Source organism: Terrapene carolina, unplaced genomic scaffold (assembly GCF_002925995.2).
Source record: "Terrapene carolina triunguis isolate 2854851 unplaced genomic scaffold, T_m_triunguis-2.0 Scaffold35098, whole genome shotgun sequence".
In the NCBI taxonomy this organism is placed as follows: Eukaryota; Metazoa; Chordata; order Testudines; family Emydidae; genus Terrapene; species Terrapene triunguis.
The window spans coordinates 14,625,084-14,641,343 of record NW_020699449.1 but is presented as its reverse complement, the minus strand read 5'-3'; the positions used below and the strand labels follow the sequence as shown (position 1 = coordinate 14,641,343).

The 16,260-nt window shown below is 44.5% G+C and overlaps 1 protein-coding gene across 1 annotated transcript in view; it reads right to left on the bottom strand.

Moving 5' to 3' along the window:
* LOC113405355 (paired box protein Pax-5) overlaps positions 1–16,260 on the bottom strand; it is a 220,953-nt gene that overhangs the window by 66,094 nt on the left and 138,599 nt on the right. The window contains exon 8 of the mRNA XM_026646498.1: positions 853–954. Coding sequence (XP_026502283.1) covers positions 853–954 — 102 coding nt within the window. The remainder of the gene's footprint in view (positions 1–852; positions 955–16,260) is intronic.

Sequence of the window (16,260 nt, the reverse complement as noted above, 5' to 3'; positions counted from 1 at the left end):
AGCCTTATCACTATCTGTATGTCTAAAGCACCAACAGTATCGCCATTGTGTCTAGGATCATAGATGAATAATTGTGGATCAAAAGTTGCTAATAATGGATAACCCAACTGTATTCATAGGGACCTCATCCTACAAGGTGCCTCTTATGAGATCTGGGCATACTCAGCTCCCGCTGCCTTCCAAAGGGGTTGAGGGTACTCAGGTCCAGTTAGGCGCCTAACTCTCACTGATTTCAGTGGGAGCTAGGAACATAGGTACCTCTGAAGATCTGTGCTGGAGTGCCTTCCAGCAGATGATCAGCTGCTCCCATCACAAGGCTGGGGTTATCTCAAAAACATGCAAAAAGGGTTTACAAAAAAAAGGAAAAAGCCTGCGGAAAATTCAGTGATGCGTGAGTTGTTAAGATTTTGGGCTTAGTAAAGTAACCATCTGAACCCTTCCAGTCCAACAAACACTTGCCACAGCGCAGCTTTTCTAGCCCACTGGCACCAATACATGTGACGTGCTTAACATTAAAGTGTTGATTAAAATCATCCTCATGACGAATGGGGGGGGAAGTTTGAGGCTGTCCCTACGTGATCGGATCAACACATATCAAACGGCCATGCAGTGGGGTAAAGGCTTCTCCCTGCCTACAGGATGGAAGAATTTTCTTTGGCAGCGGAGAAGTTAGGCTCTCCCTTGTGCCAGAGAGGGGCTGGTTTATTTATTTAGACTCGCTTTGCATCTGCTCTTCTCTTTTCATCACTGTAATTCTGTCTTCTGCTGGCATCAGTGCAGAACAACCAGAAAGCATTTGGCTTTGCTTCTGTAATGCTGCAGGGAGGGGAGGAGGGGGGTTGTTAAACTCACCAGGCACCATTCCTGTCAGTGTTGGAGCAGAGTAGCTGCCCTGTCCAGCAGGGGGGACGTGAGGAGGGTATCCTGGGAGGGTTGTGCTTGCCAATTCACGACCTGAAGAATCAAACCAACAAATCACCATGTGAGCATTCACAACAACTAGACATGTTTTTACATTTCCCTGAACACCCAGAACACAGGCCAGGCATTTGTCATAACTGTACTGTGAATACCAAAGTGGGATTTTTAACTTGGCAGGGAGAGAAGAGACAATTTCTTTATAAGCTGCCATAAAGCTCTGATAAAGTGAGCGACACAGAGAGAAGGCACACACGGCTCGGCGCTGAGGCAGGCAAACCGGCTTGAACTTTGCTGGTCCTTCCTTATTCCCAAGTTTCTCTGAAGCTCAGATTTGTCAAAATAAACGTATAGCATTAGAAACTGGTCAGTCACAAAGTGGGAAGTGACAGCAATTTGAATGGCATTTGCCTAGCAAACATTCTAGGAATAAGCCCTTCTACCGACATAAGGATAGTCTTCAGAGGTCTTGCAAATTCATTATGGGGAATATTTTGGTGTAGCCCCACTCATGGAGAGCCAGTGTAGTTCAGTGGCTTGCACACTAGACTAGGACTCCGAAGGGCTGGCTTCTATTCTTGGCTTGGACATGTGACTGTGGGCAGGTCATGTGACTGCAGGCAGGTCATGTGACTGCTCTGTGCCTCAATTTCCCTATCTGTAAATCAGGGATAATGATGCTGAATGCTTCTTTCTCATCAGCAGATCTCAAAACTGGGTGTTACTCTTAGTACAATTACAGTGCAAAAACCATGTACATACATGCCACAGAATTCAAGTCATGGCTATGTAAATCAAACTTATTTGGACCTCAGCAAACCATTTCTTTTACTCTAGGCCTTGCGATTTAAGGACGTACTTCAGGGGTAGGCAACCTATGGCATGCGTGCCGAAGGCGGCACGCGAGCTGATTTTCAGTGGCACTCACACTGCCCGGGTCCTGGCCACCGGTCCGGGGGGCTCTGCATTTTAATTTAATTTTAAATGAAGCTTCTTAAACATTTTAAAATCCTTATTTACTTTATATACAATAGTTTAGTTATATATTATAGACTTATAGAAAGAGAGCTTCTAAAAACATTAAAATGTATTACCGGCACGCGAAACCTTAAATTAGAGTGAATAAATGAAGACTCGGCACACCACTGCTGAAAGGTTGCCGACCCCGATGTACTTAGAAGTTAAGTACATGCTGATTAGGGCCTGTCTGTCTCTTTCTTTCTTTCTTATGCTCAGAGTTCTGACACCCCTAATGGTCTCAGTTTATCGAGCTGCCTGCTATGCTAAGGCACGAGATAGAAATACAAGACTCTCAGCAACATTTTTATTTATTTTAGCGTTAATTCTAAACTTCCCATACAAGAGTAAGGCTGAAACTCTGCATTTCACAGTTCAAGTCCTCAAGTTAACCTTTTTCACAAGTTGAAATAGACAAAGCAGGACTTCTAGGTATCACAGAGCTACATGAATGTAGTTCCCTGGTTAACTTCAGAAATTTAGCACTCAAAATTAAAGACCTTGAAGATGCCCCTGGTAAGAATTCAGAGTGGATGGTCTTGTGAACTCAGAGTGGGTGCACTGGAGTTCTGGGTTCGATTCCTGGTTCTTCCATAGACATCAGGTGTTACCTTGGGTGAGTGTCTGAGGCCGATGTCTTCAAAAGAGCTGAGAGATTCTGGGTGCCTCAGTTCTTGATGTTGAGCTTAAAGGCCCTGATATTCAGAGGGCAAATCCTCAAGTGGGGCATCCTTACTGCTGCTCTGTATCAGTATTCAGTACATATCACACCCTGTACTGGTGATGTCCGAGCATCTCTCCTTGGGACCATGGAGCAGTGCTGGCCACGGTATCCACTCTGTTAGCCTAGCACGCACAAGTGGGGTACGTGGGAACTCAGGTCACTGCTCCTGCACTTTTAAAGGAACAGCTCTCTCATCATGCATCTTAATTAATCAGTTCAGGCAGCAAATTGTTATCACAGATCAAAATGTTCTGCTCTTGTTGCTGTGTCTGTCTTCCTGACCTCCCACACAAGTTCAAAGTCTGAATACTGTAATTTGTAAGTGTTTTGTAGACCCTGGAAACACACAGCTGTCTGTGATCTAGCTATGCTTGGTAGGTCTTGGAACATCCCCAGGAAATAAACAGCAGACTAATAAGGATTTTATCTGAAACAAAAAGATTTCCTATGGTTTGACATTTGTTTTGATGCCTCTATTGGTGCCGAAAATGCAAGAATTCTTAAGACCAGTGTATTATCACAGTTACGATAATAAATTATTCCATGCAAACAAATGTAGGGTTTTGGAGGCCCTCTGCACGGTTAGGCTTTAAATCAGCCCACCAATCAGAAATGACCTTCCGGCTAGGCAGTGTGGTTAGTGCCACCTGCCATGTTTCTAACGTGGTGGCTGATGGTCTCTTCTGAAGGGCTGAGCAATCCAAAGGTGAAACAGAGATACTGCAAAACGGCATGTGTCCCAGTCCCTCACAGGTATGGGGGCTTTTGGTTTAGCAAAGGAACTACTGCCACTCAAAAATAAACTGAGCTTTAATGTCTGTAAACACCCAGCTGGCTTTTCTGGGAAAGGGCCAGCTCTCAACACCAAGCAACTCATGTGCATCCGTTAGCTCTCCCTACGGCCAGGGGGTGGAGAGTGGTGTGAATCTGTAAGAATGATACATATTACATGGGAAGGTGGATTGATTTCAGAGGAGTCAGCATATTTCACATTTCCTCACGACTGACTTCTGAGCCTTTATTTTAGCAGACGGTCACTCAAGACAAATTGTTGCTTCCACCCAGTTAGTAAAACCTCTGCTGAAGATTACAATGAGACCTGCAAACGGTTTTACTTGTGAGCAAACCACGATTTGAAACAAATACCTGAAATGTAAAAAATAAATGACCATTCAGGAGCACCACCATACCCGGACTCACAGGGAAAAGTCTAACATGTCCAACTCATTCTAGCTATGTCCCTATTGCTTATGTTAAGGAGTCTACTCTGTTTTCAATGTAATTACAAGTTCTTGCATACAACAATATTCATAAGTGAAAGGTAGAATCAGAGCGGGTTGAAAAAGTGAGAGGGATATGGCGACAATTTCATCAAAATATTTTCCTTTTGCGGGGGAGGGCACAAAATTTAAAAAATTCAAAAACTTGAACAATTCCAGCCATCTCTAAAAGATATACCTTTCTCTACAGAAAGGACATTGGATACTTGGAGTGGGAGGGGGGAAAGGCATAGGGGTGGGTGTTTATGTAAATATACATGTCTACTATTGATGGGTCGTGATTTCCGTTGGAACGAAGATAAATGTGCTAATGAAACCCTTTGATGGCAGAAATGAAGTACCCTTAACAAAGCAGAGTTACTTGGGAAAGGGCTCAGATAACTAGACTCTGCTGTAGAGATGTGTGTATTTTCTAGCAGCTAATTGAAGGCCTTGTTATTCTGCCTAGTGAAGTTCGATATCTGCTCTGCTTCACCATGAAACCCCAGAACAAAGTGCGAGATCAAGTCACAGCAGTCAAATATCCGCTAAACCATTTATTTCGTACACCGAATGCATGGGAGGCATTTGCGTCAGGAGACAGTGTATGTAACAATCTGGAGCAGCTTCCTATCTGGACCTTGTGTTGGAGCAGATTTTATCCTGAGATGTACCTGTCAGGCCAGATGCTCAGCTGCAGTAAATCAGCAGGGCACCACTGGCTTCCAAGTCCTACCACATGTCTAGCTGCAGTGGAGCGATGCTGGGGCTGAGAATCTGGCCCTGAGATGCTCTGTGGTGTAAGTATCCCACGACACTGACTTAGAGTTGGAGTCATGAGCCCGAGGGCAGTTTTAAGTCTCCCGGCTTCTACTGGAAAGCTTGTTTCTATCGATCTGGTGATCTCAGATCAGCCCCTTCGATTAGAGAGAGGAGCCTGGGGAAGCCCAGCCTCCCCTCCCGTCCGCTAACAAGCAAAGTGAGAGCGCCTCCACCTTGGCTGAGGAACTGATAGCTCAGCGGACAGCAGAATCTGCAGTGGGAGCAGCAGCAGGGGTGGGTGCCCGGCTGAGGTTTCTGGGGCTCCCAGCCAGTCAGACGAGTGGCGGCAGCACCAGATGGGAGTTGAGAAGATGTCTAAATGGAGAACTCTCAGTTTGCACCCTACCAGCTTCTTATCCCCTCCAGGGAAGCAGAAAAGGGAGGCAACATTCCCAGAGCTCTCTCCCTTCTAGGTGGAAGGCAGAGAGAGATCACAAGATTCCTGCCGGGAATCTTCTGAAATGCATGAAGTCCAGCATTTCGGTGTCCTACAGTGGAATGCCCCCCAAGTTTGTGACCCTTTTTACATCAGTAGAGATTCTCCATCCTGGTCAAACCTAAGTGATGCATAGCAAGCGGGAGGGAAGCCCCAGGGATGTGCCCCCCACAACCCTCCCCGTGTTTAGCTGGCTATTGGCCTGCTTTGGAACATGGATGCCTTTGGGGTACATCCCTTCCTTTGTCCCCTTGCTGTATCCACAAGATGATGTAATGCCACATCATCAAATGGCATCTAGACCTGTGATGACAGCCACGAGAACTGAAGAGCTCCCCTTCCTATTTTGATCTGCTGTAACCCACTCTCCACCCCCAATTCACCCATCTCCTAGTTTACATGGAGCCGGTTTAAATTCGCTTACAATCCACTTCACTTTTTCCAAAAGCCTGTCTCACAATTAGACATGTCCAGGACCATTTCAGAGCTGCTAAGTGACTCCAGTTTCCACAGGTGCCCAGCTCCTCTTGAAATCAGGCCATTTTTAGTCAGGGTGAGTGCGGACGCAGGCGACTAACTTTAGGCACCCGAGTTGGACGATTTTGGCCTGAGGCTGACGATAAAGCTTGGCTTGTATTGCATCCAATTATCTATTCATTGTCTTTATGGAAGAGGCAGAAAAACTGCTCTTCACAAATGCTGCTTTTCCTTCTCAGTGTGCCATGTCGAAAGGGAAATCTGACACCTGCAGCCCCTGTCCCAGTGACATGCTTTGTCAGCTGCTGATTAACATGCTTGGAAGAGTCATCGCACTGCAGGCTTTGGGTTTGGGCAGTTTTCAATTGCCAACTTCTCTGATCCAGCCGAGAATCCGTGAGCAGGGCTCAGGGGCTGCCCCAACCCTACTTCTCTCCCTCTGAGTCAGATCTCAGATGCTTCTAAGGAACTGGGGATTGTCCCACAGACTGGATTACGCAAATGGTAATGAAACTACGTAACATTATTATTAAGACCAACTCCAGCTGAGATCAGGGCCCCTTCATGCCGGGCACTGTGCAAACAAAGTAAGAGGCAGTCCCTGCCCCAAATTGCTTACAGCCTAAGTAGACAAGACTCCCCAAGGAGTAGTATTAGCCCCATTTTACAGATGGGGAGCTGAGGCAAAGAGAGACTAAAAGCCAGATGTTCTAAGGTATTTAGGCATCTGAAGATGCAGGACAAACACCTAGTGGATTTTTCAAAAGTGCCTTGGCATCCATCTGCACCTTTAGGTGCCTTAATATCTAGAAAAACTGGCCTATGTAACATAAGAAACTGAGAGCAGAGGTAGGATTAGAACCCACCACCTGAGGTCTAGGCCCATGTCTTAATCACAGCACCGTCCTTTCTCCACGCTGGGCTAGGGGAAAAGGACTGAGCTCAGTCACTGAATTATTCTCAATTCACCACCAGCAATCACCCCTGGACTGTGAGCAGAGGACAAGCGTTAGCTAGAAATGTTAGCACTTATTTTTCATTAAAATCTAAAATGAGAGCGAGCGAGAGGGAAGAGCAGAACAAAGGACGGAAGAGACCACTCGGGCTCGGGCTCTCCCAGCCCTGGAAATTCAACAACAAAGGAATGTAAAACAGATTGTAGGAGCCTGTGGAGTTTGTAAGAGCACTGTTTAAAACACTAGCAGACAGTCTGCACAGCTCCCCAACCTCACTGGGGATGAAAAGATGACCTTATGTCAGCGCAAACAGGGCTGACTGTATGTCATTGTCAGTGACAGAGGGAACATATACAGCTCACTCCTTTCCACTGCAAAGAGGACTATGGTGTCCTGATAATGCTGAGCACTCCAAATAATTGATTTAGCTGACAAATACCTGTTTACATTTTGCAGATAACTAACTGCTTCCAATCTTCCTGGCAAAGGAACCAGTTCTGGGGGCAATAGAGCGACTCTCTCTATGGTATTATCGTTAGGGAGGAATATTCCTAAAAGTATGTTTTGTTCTAAGAATTGCTGCAGAATTGGGTTGGGGTTTTTTCTATTTTGGTCCCAAGGAAACTTTAGATCTTCCTTGTTAGACTACCATATGGCTACAGACCAGGGCCAAAGATTTTACTGTACCCGGAGTGCCTTGTTAATACACGGGTTGATTTCACATAGATTTACAGAGATACAGAGTTTTTTAAAAAATTATAACTTCAGAAATTGCATCTGGGCAAAGAAGTACAAGTATAGGATCGTGCGCATGCCTCTACATCCCTTTTCTGTAATGGTGTACAGCATATTCATTAGAAGCAGGGCCGGCTCCAGGCACCAGCCGACCAAGCACATGCTTGGGGCAGCACCTTGGGGCAGGGCGGCGCTCGGGTTTTGGTTTTTTTTTTTGGTTCGGCGGGGCAGCGCTAGAGGGGTTTTTTTGTTTGTTTTTGTTTCCGCCGGGCGGCGCTCGGAGGGGAGGCTTGGGCGGCACGGCACTCGGGGGGGCTTGGGCGGCGCGGCACTCGAGGGGGCGGGGGCTTGTGTGGTGTGGCGCTCGGGGGGGCGGGGCTTCGGGCGGCGTGGCACTCGCGGGGGGGGGTGTTACAGCGGGGCGATGCTCCTTATTTTTGCTTGGGGCGGCAAAAAAGTTAGAGCCGGCCCTGGTTAGAAGTTAAACCACCCTGCCTTTGAAAACATGATCAACACATGTGCATGTAAAACAGATGTTGAGAAACTCTCAACGTATGTTGTTACATGGGAAAGCCAGCAGACTGGGACTCTATTCCCTGCCCGGCTCCTGAGCAGCTGTGAGACCTTGGCCAACACTACACTTCCCTGTGCCTTGTTTTCTCCATCTCTCATTTGGGGATAACAATCTTCCTTTGTTAATTGCTTTGAGATGGATGGATTTAAAAGTGCTGTATAAAGGCAAAGCAGTATTATTTATATGATGCTTTTCATATAAATACCTTTTGCAAATGGAGACAGGAATCCTTTCAGCTGCACATTGAAATGTAACTACTTCTGGGGTGAAGTGTATTGACTAATACCCCACCATGACAGTGCACAACATTTTAGGACCGGAAGTGGGAAATGCTGTTTAACTGCAGAAGGAATTTAGGTCAGTAGGATATAGCTACCTGCGTTGGAAAATAGACAGAACACCAGGGATAATACTTTTACATAAATAGTATCACGGTGTGATCATAAATGGACTCCACCTTGACTTTTACTTCTCATTCAAAAGAGAGCACTTCCCACAACAAATTGCCTATTTCCACCATGAAGCGCGTCTCACCGATGAAGTGCCAACACCCTGATCCTGCAAAGACCTTGCGTAAAAGTGCTATAAATACATAACTTTACATGCAATTCTGCATACCCATAAGTCTTTCCAGGATCAGGGCTTATATCAGCCACCTACTCAATCACCAACTCTAGTTCTTACAGTTCCTTAGCACTGACCCAGAATGGCATTGCTGATGCAACCTCAGCATAGCAGGCTTGGTTTGCGTGTTTAAACGTCGGCTTTTGGTTTGTTTGGTTACAGATAGCTTCTGTATCGTAGGAATAAATGCATGTTTAAAATATACTACAGTGACAACGGATCATGAGACTTTAGCTCATACACCCGGATAGTTCAATCACAATTTCATTGCAGTTATAAGGACAGTAATGATTTAGATCATTCTGAGACTGATGCAGACATCTATATGGGGTTATTCCATACTAGAAATGCTAGATCATCATGCCTCCTATTAATCATGCAAATTATTATTATAAAATAATCACAGTAATCTCATTTGTGTTGTGGTAGAGCTCAGAGGTTCCATTATGCTAGGCGCTCTACACAAATATAACAAAGATGATTCTCTGCCCCAGAGCTTTAGGAAAATGAATACAGTGGTTGATCCAGTTTTGATTATCATCTGTGATCTGATTTGAGTTCAATGAGCCTGTGGCTTAAATGACTCAAATTTCTGTTATAGGTAATTGATGGCCCTTGTGTATTTGATTTGCCCCCACCTTATTCTTATGGTATCAACTATTTACTGAGAACCAGTCATGTGCTCATAGTGTACAAATCACAGAGCAAGGGCTGGTCTATGCCCATAGAAACTTGCATTATAAGCTAAACAATACCATGTATCTATGTGCTGCAGGGGGAAACAATAGGCGGACCACAGACCGCCAGCCACTTTTGAATGGACCCTGAAATTTTTTAATTTACTTATTATCATCATTTTTTAAAAAATTATTTTCTCTGGAGTTTGGACCTTGACTATACCTTGGCCAAGAACTTTGGAGCTTGACAAAAAATAATTGACTATCCCTGTACTGGATGGTCTGGAGACAGATTTATCTCAAGCCAGTTCAAAAATATAAGAAGACCTTTTCATTGGTGCAGTTGCATTGATAGGCTCTATAGAAGGAATTATTTGCATGGCCTCCAGTAGGAGCTGTGTTGCCGTTGGCTACACCGCTATGCCTAATATGCATCTTTCATCTTTTTCTAGGCAGCCATGGCATGGAGTAGATGTTAATGCTGCTTCTAGCAGTGTGCTTTAGCAGACCAACCATGGGACTGCCAGCTGAACAAGCCACGTGGAGAGACGGCTCTCTAGCCCTGCTTGCCCTATCCTCATGCAAGGAACAGAGAGCCCACATCTATGGAGGTCTTCCTTGGATTCCCATGGGGTGGGAAATATGTTGTCGCTGCCTCTTTTCATAGCTTGAAGGTCCTTCCATCACTTGGTACTTGTATGTGCCTCCCCTGGCACTTTATATTGTGGTGGCCACTGTACCCCTGATTGCATTGGTCCTTGCCTTCCCTTTCCCATTGTGGTGGGGCTGGGGTGGAGGATGAGGGAGAAAGATGCCTTAATTATGCACAGTCACCTTGCCCAAAATTTTCCAGAGTAACTAATTATCTTGGGTGACTCCATTTTGGGGTGCCCAGTTTGAACACCCATCCTCTGAAAACCAGGCCCTTCAAAGAGGTCTTAAAAAGTGAGAATCCGCCAAATGAAGGCTCCCCAAATCATTTGTCAATTTTGAAACTGTAGACCCTTAAATTCTGTTGTAGGAATAAAATGCAGGTCCTCAACCTCTGTAGCTCTGGGAAATTCAGAAAGCCATTGCAAGAAAAATCAGAAGAAAAAAAAAAGATTAGAGCAGGTTGAAAATTTTCCATTGAAAAAAATTATCTTGCATAAAATGCAGTTTCTTACATTCAATATGTTTTGCAAAAACAATTAATGGACAACGTTTTCCAATTTTAGGACAAAAAACAATCTGAACTGAGAATTTGTTTCATCACATAATGCAAATCTTATTTCATTTCAGTTTTTGGAAACAAACAAAATTCAGTTTTTGATTTTCAGTTTTCAGATTTTTTTTCTCTCTCTTTTCCCTCCTTTTTGCTTCCCCCCTTTTTCTCCCCACCCCCCCCACCCCACCCCCCGTCAAAAAGTAGAAAGGTGAAAAAGTGAGGGGAAAAACAGTTTCTCTTTCCCCCCTTTTCATCCCTGTTTAATTTTCTCCCACATTTCCAATTGGAATAAAGGGGCCAGGAAGTAAAGAGAGAGCGAGAGCACGCATGAGCAAAGGTAGGGCAGGGACTGAAAATCTGAAAGCCAAAAATCAAAACCCAACATTTTAAAATGTTCAAAACCCAAAACAAAAATGAAAATTCTCATTTGCAATGAAAATTTTCCTTTAGCTTCATTTCAATTTTTTAAATAGAAAAATGATCTTCTGTGGAAAAATTTCAGTTTTGCAACCAGCTCTAACAAAGATCAGCAATATTTTCTCCTCTGAGCAGAGACCATAACTTATGAGAGACATTTTTACAAAGGTTCATACCTCCCGAGGCAAACACCTCAGGGTGGTTTGTGAAATGGAGTCAAACAGTCTACATGAAAGATAATTGTTGTATCAAAGCCAGGATAAAAAAAACCCACGGCAGCATTTGGCACCATCTTGCCAGAGCCTAACTTTTTTTTAAAAAAACGTAAAGAGCATTTTGAGGTGTATCTTTGTATACTAATGGGTGAAAATATGAATCCAATTAACTTCAGATTTAACTCATAATGAACTTCTCATTTTGCTACCAGCTCAGCTCTCATCCATGGCAGTAATTAACCACTGGGGGTTGTCACTCCTAGACACATGACACGGAGATTCCCCCAAGTCCAGGCGCTTCAAACCCTTGCAGAATTCATTACCCTGACAGTGTGAAAACCCTTCACTTTTAATACCACAGAGCACCAACAACATTTTTCCTTTTATCTACCTGATTGCCAGTAACAGTATGAAAGAAATGAATCCACAAGAGATGTAATTAATTATTGCAAAGGATACATTAGACAATGCACGGGGTGCAGGTGGTGGGAAGGATGGCTGCAAAACCCTTTAACCAACACTGTTCTGCTATTCCACGATAGAGGGTCTTGTCATTTCCATCTCTAGGAACACATTACAGGATGCACTAAAAGACAACTAAGCATTTATCCTCCAGTTCATGCTTAGGGAAATCATGAAATTTCCATTCACTCAGGAACACGGTCAGGGGTTAGATAGTGCTCTGGGTTAATAAACTAATCTTCCATCTCTAGAGAACAGGGCTCAAATTTCAAATAGGTCACAAGTAAAAATTAGTTTGATGCTCAGATAAATCCCTAGCGGATATTTGTCCAAATCACAAAGTTGTCAGCTGTGGAAAGGACCTGGTCTGAACAGCTAGATGCTTCATTGCGAGTGTACCTTTTACCTTACAACCAGAACAGAAGATGCTGCATGCATCGACATCACACACACATACACTGTTATAGTATGCATCCATTTAGGGTCCAGTCCTGCTTCCCTTGTGCACCCAAACTCCCATTGAAATCAATGAATCATGATGCACAAGCAGGCCCATAATCTGAATTGATCTTGCTCTCATTGCATGAGGGACCAGAACCACAGAACCCACTGGTTGCAGTTCTTGGTCCCGAGCTAGTTTTAGCAGGGCTGAAGACAAATACATATGCAATGAGATGCTCAAATGCGTAGCCTCGTTTTGCTGTAGTTCTAAGAAAAGGAAGGACACACACACCCCTTTGTGCTCTGCTGCTAGGGATTTAGATTTCTGATCCGCTGAATCTCACAGGGACTGCCCCCACGTATTTACAAATGCCTCCTTTTGATGTTTTCACTGGACAGAAAATAGTGTTTGGTGTCTGTGGTTGGCCATCAGCCACACCCAAAAGTTACATGTTTGCAAGGCCATCAATGATGCATAAAGACTTCAGGGAACTCCCTTCTGTGCCTGCCCACACACCACTTACAGAAATCCTTGCTTGGGCTGAGTCAAAGATGCCGCTGAACAATGGGGCCTTCTCCCTGCGCCCTCCTGGAACATGGAACTTCAGGATCCCACGCTCCATCATTAGAAAACCTTGCAAGGCCACTGTACCCCTGATTGCATTGGTCCTTGCCCTCCCTTTCCCATGCACAGCAGAGACCAAGGGTCTCCCCACTTACCCTGCCCCTGTCCCAACCCTCCTGCTGTTACTAGACCTCCCACAGTCCAGCTCCAGATCCCCTACCTGAGAAGCTCCAGGCTTCCACTTCCCTTCAGCACCCTTCGCCCCCGCTGCACAGCTCCAGGGTTTTCCGTCTCTCTGAATGGATGTATATACACAGCCCCTCTGGGAGCTTCGGCAGTATCGGTACCGCCATTTTACAGAGAGGGTGTTGAGACATAGTAAGGAGCAGGCCAAAATTAGTGCCACCTCCAAAAAATAGGTTTTAAGTGACTTGCCATGGAGAGGCTGTGGCAGAAAAGGAGACACGGGTCTCTGTGGACCCAGTCTGTTTGCTCAAGCACAGGACTTCCTGCAGCTCCCTTACCCATTGGCTGCACAGAAATTTCACCATGTCCACCTGATGATGCTTCCTCTCAACAGTTCGCAATGAGGCACCAGCAGTGAATGGCTAAACATTGTTCCTGCTACACATGGGACCCAGCTGCCATTTTGGACTCTTCCAGGAATGATTGTTAAGACCCTCTCCATCAGGTCTCTGGCTTACCTATTTTCAGACTGATCTGACATTTTCTGGAGGATTTTAGAGAGGATGCAAAATTTGATTTTAAACAGAAACTTAGCTGCAGCCTTAACTAAACTGGAAAGCAAAAATCCCATCACATCGAGCCATAATGACCCCCAGAGGCAGGGCTGGTTCTGGGGTCCCATTACTGGGGGGAAGTGGGTATTGCTATTTAAAAAACAACCAATCTTCCAGGAGTCATGGGGCTAATTAGACCCTTGGAAAATCTTGGAGTTTAAGAATGTAAAAAAGTAAGATTTGGCGACCGTGTCCGTGTTTTCTGTGATTTATAAGTTTGGCTTTTCTGACAATAATTCAGGGCCCCTTGAACATCACTGGGGGCGGCTGGGGGATGTCTCTTTTGATTCCCCGCCTCTCCTGGTAGCATCCACATGGGCCAGCAGCTGGATTTGGACATGATTTTCAGAACCACTCCCCATCCCATTATCACCAGGGCTCATTCGCTTTGCAAGTAGATTGCACAATTATTTGCTAGTCAGCACTAGAATGTTGGGAATCCTGGTTCTGAAGGAAACATTGTGTAATAGCAAGAGAAGTCATTACAAGGATGACAGGCAAACAGATTGGTTGGATCTTGGTCAGTAACAACAGTTGTGAAGTGCACAGAAAAATTATTAGCAGTCAATGGAAGAAGAAACTTGAATGTATGGTTTCCGGGCTACGGGATATTCTGTGAAAGAGAGAATCCCATTTTCTCCCCCCTGCCAGGAGGCTACATTCAGTGCTACATTCCATGCCAGGATCACAGCGTTCAACCCAGCACTCTTTTTACTTCTGAGGTTTTGTAGCTTGTTCTTGGCACCAGCTGTTAAATTTTTAATGGGGCAGGCCAGAGACCCGTTTCATGTGGATACGGCCCAGAGATTCTTTTCCCTAATTCTGCACACAAAACAAGTATTCTGAGAAAGTTTAAATTTAAAGAAGAGGTAACTGAGGAAGGTTGTATAGTGGGAACGCCTTGACCAAATAGCCCCAAATTTACCCTACCGCATTCAAAATGGACCTGATTTTCCATGGTATTTTAACCAGCATTTTTAGCAAATCATTTTGGATATTCTTCATTTACCAAAAAAATTGAAAAATTTTGATAATCTCAGTGATTTTTGCCAAAAAGTTTGTATACACATGCACAAGTATCGTTTCCTTTAGTCTGTGGCAGGAGGCAGGCTGGATGACTTTGGGGACTGCTCTAGGTAGAAGCTCTAGGGTGACGCAGAATGACACTCAGTTGCTTAAGGGATAAAGCTGGTTTTCTTATTCTAAAAACGGTACTTGTTCAGTATTCGAGGAAAATGACCGTGTTCCTTTCCCAGCATCACACGACACCCCTCTGCACATCTGCCTTTTGCAGAGGGTGCTGGGTGCACAACTCTGCACTCCTGCAACGTGTCTAGAGTGGCCCCACAGAGCTAATGAGTTGCTCCTCCTCCCAGCCTTTTTTCCCCTTTTTCCTTCTCCCACCCACGCCAAGTAGTCCTCTCCCCCACTTCCACTTCTCCTTGTTTCCTCCTCCATGACCTGCCACTCTGAAGGGCCACCTCCCTCCTAGTCACTGAACCCACGAACTAAAGTCCAAGCTGGCGGTCACATGCTTTCCACTGCCTCCTGTAATGAAGTCCAGAATTTCATTTAAATCACTAAAGTAATAGTAGCTATGAGCCCAATGTCGGTTTCCCGCAAACAACTGCATGAGCAAAACTTTGCTTGCCCAATTGTTTCCTAAATGAAAACACAAATGGGGTGAGACCTGGGGGAATTTAAATTCAATTTCTAACTTGCCAAGAGGTTCATGAATAATTTCCCCCTGACTATATGCCCAGCTCTATTTATGGACATCAAACCTACTGTAGCATGCTTACTGCCATCAGTTACCTCCCCTGCACCTAATTAGAGGCAGATAAAACAGTGGTAACACACAGATCAGCTGTAATGATTTTGTTAGCTCGATTATTCTTCTGACAATTAGGTCTGGCTGCCAAGGCCTCACAGGAATGTCAAAGTCTACTTCCTACAAAGCAGGTAATGTCACAGGTGTGACCATGAAATCAATAACGAGGCATAGCTCTTTCAGAGGGCATCCAGGTCAGACGGAACAGCCCTTAAATTAAACATTGATAAGCAGAACACAATTATCCATCATGTTTAAGTGCCTGCGTGAAATTAGCAGCCCGGGAATGAGAGCAGTGGGGGAAAGGTTAGTGGAGGAGGTATTGAAATGCACAATGTCCACCGTGACTGTGGCTGTAAGGCTGTGACAGTAGCACTGTAATCTGCTATCTAAGCCATAAAATTTAGATTAAGCACACTGTACTGGAATGAGAGCCCCAGATGTGGCTTGGTTTATTTCCCTTCTCACCTGCAAAGGAGCAGCTATATAAGGGAATACAGTCACGTCTTAAAGCATGGATTTACACTTGTCAGAGACACTGCTACACCCTCTCTAAATATGAGGCAAAGTGGGATAAAAATTGGAAAGACATTTCCTTGTGGGAAGGAAACATGAAAAGAATTTTTTAAAAATTCTTCTTTTCAATTGCTAAGCAACTCTGTGTAGTTACTACCTACTACAACCAATTCTAAAAAGAACATTTTCTGTGTCACTCAATCTGACTTGCTTGCTTTCTCTTTTGACTGGTGTTGCATAAATTTCCCGTGGTATTTTCTCTGGAATCATTGAACTGATTTGCCCCATGACCCACCTGCCATGCTTCTGTACCAGACATATTGGTTTCCTCAATATACAGAAGGGTTTGGAACGTTGATATTAGACGTTATGTGGAAAGGTGTATCAGTGCCACGTTCCCAGAGTCATAGTCCACAACATTACAGAGAGAAACACTTTACTATCACATGGTTATGATGGATTAGGGGAAAAGATAAATCTTTCAGCCTGCATGCAGTTGAATCTAAACAGATAACTAGAGTTCATATGAAATTTGAGATTGGAAGATTTTTTTCAATGAAAAAAATAAAGCTACACAAGAGCCGGTA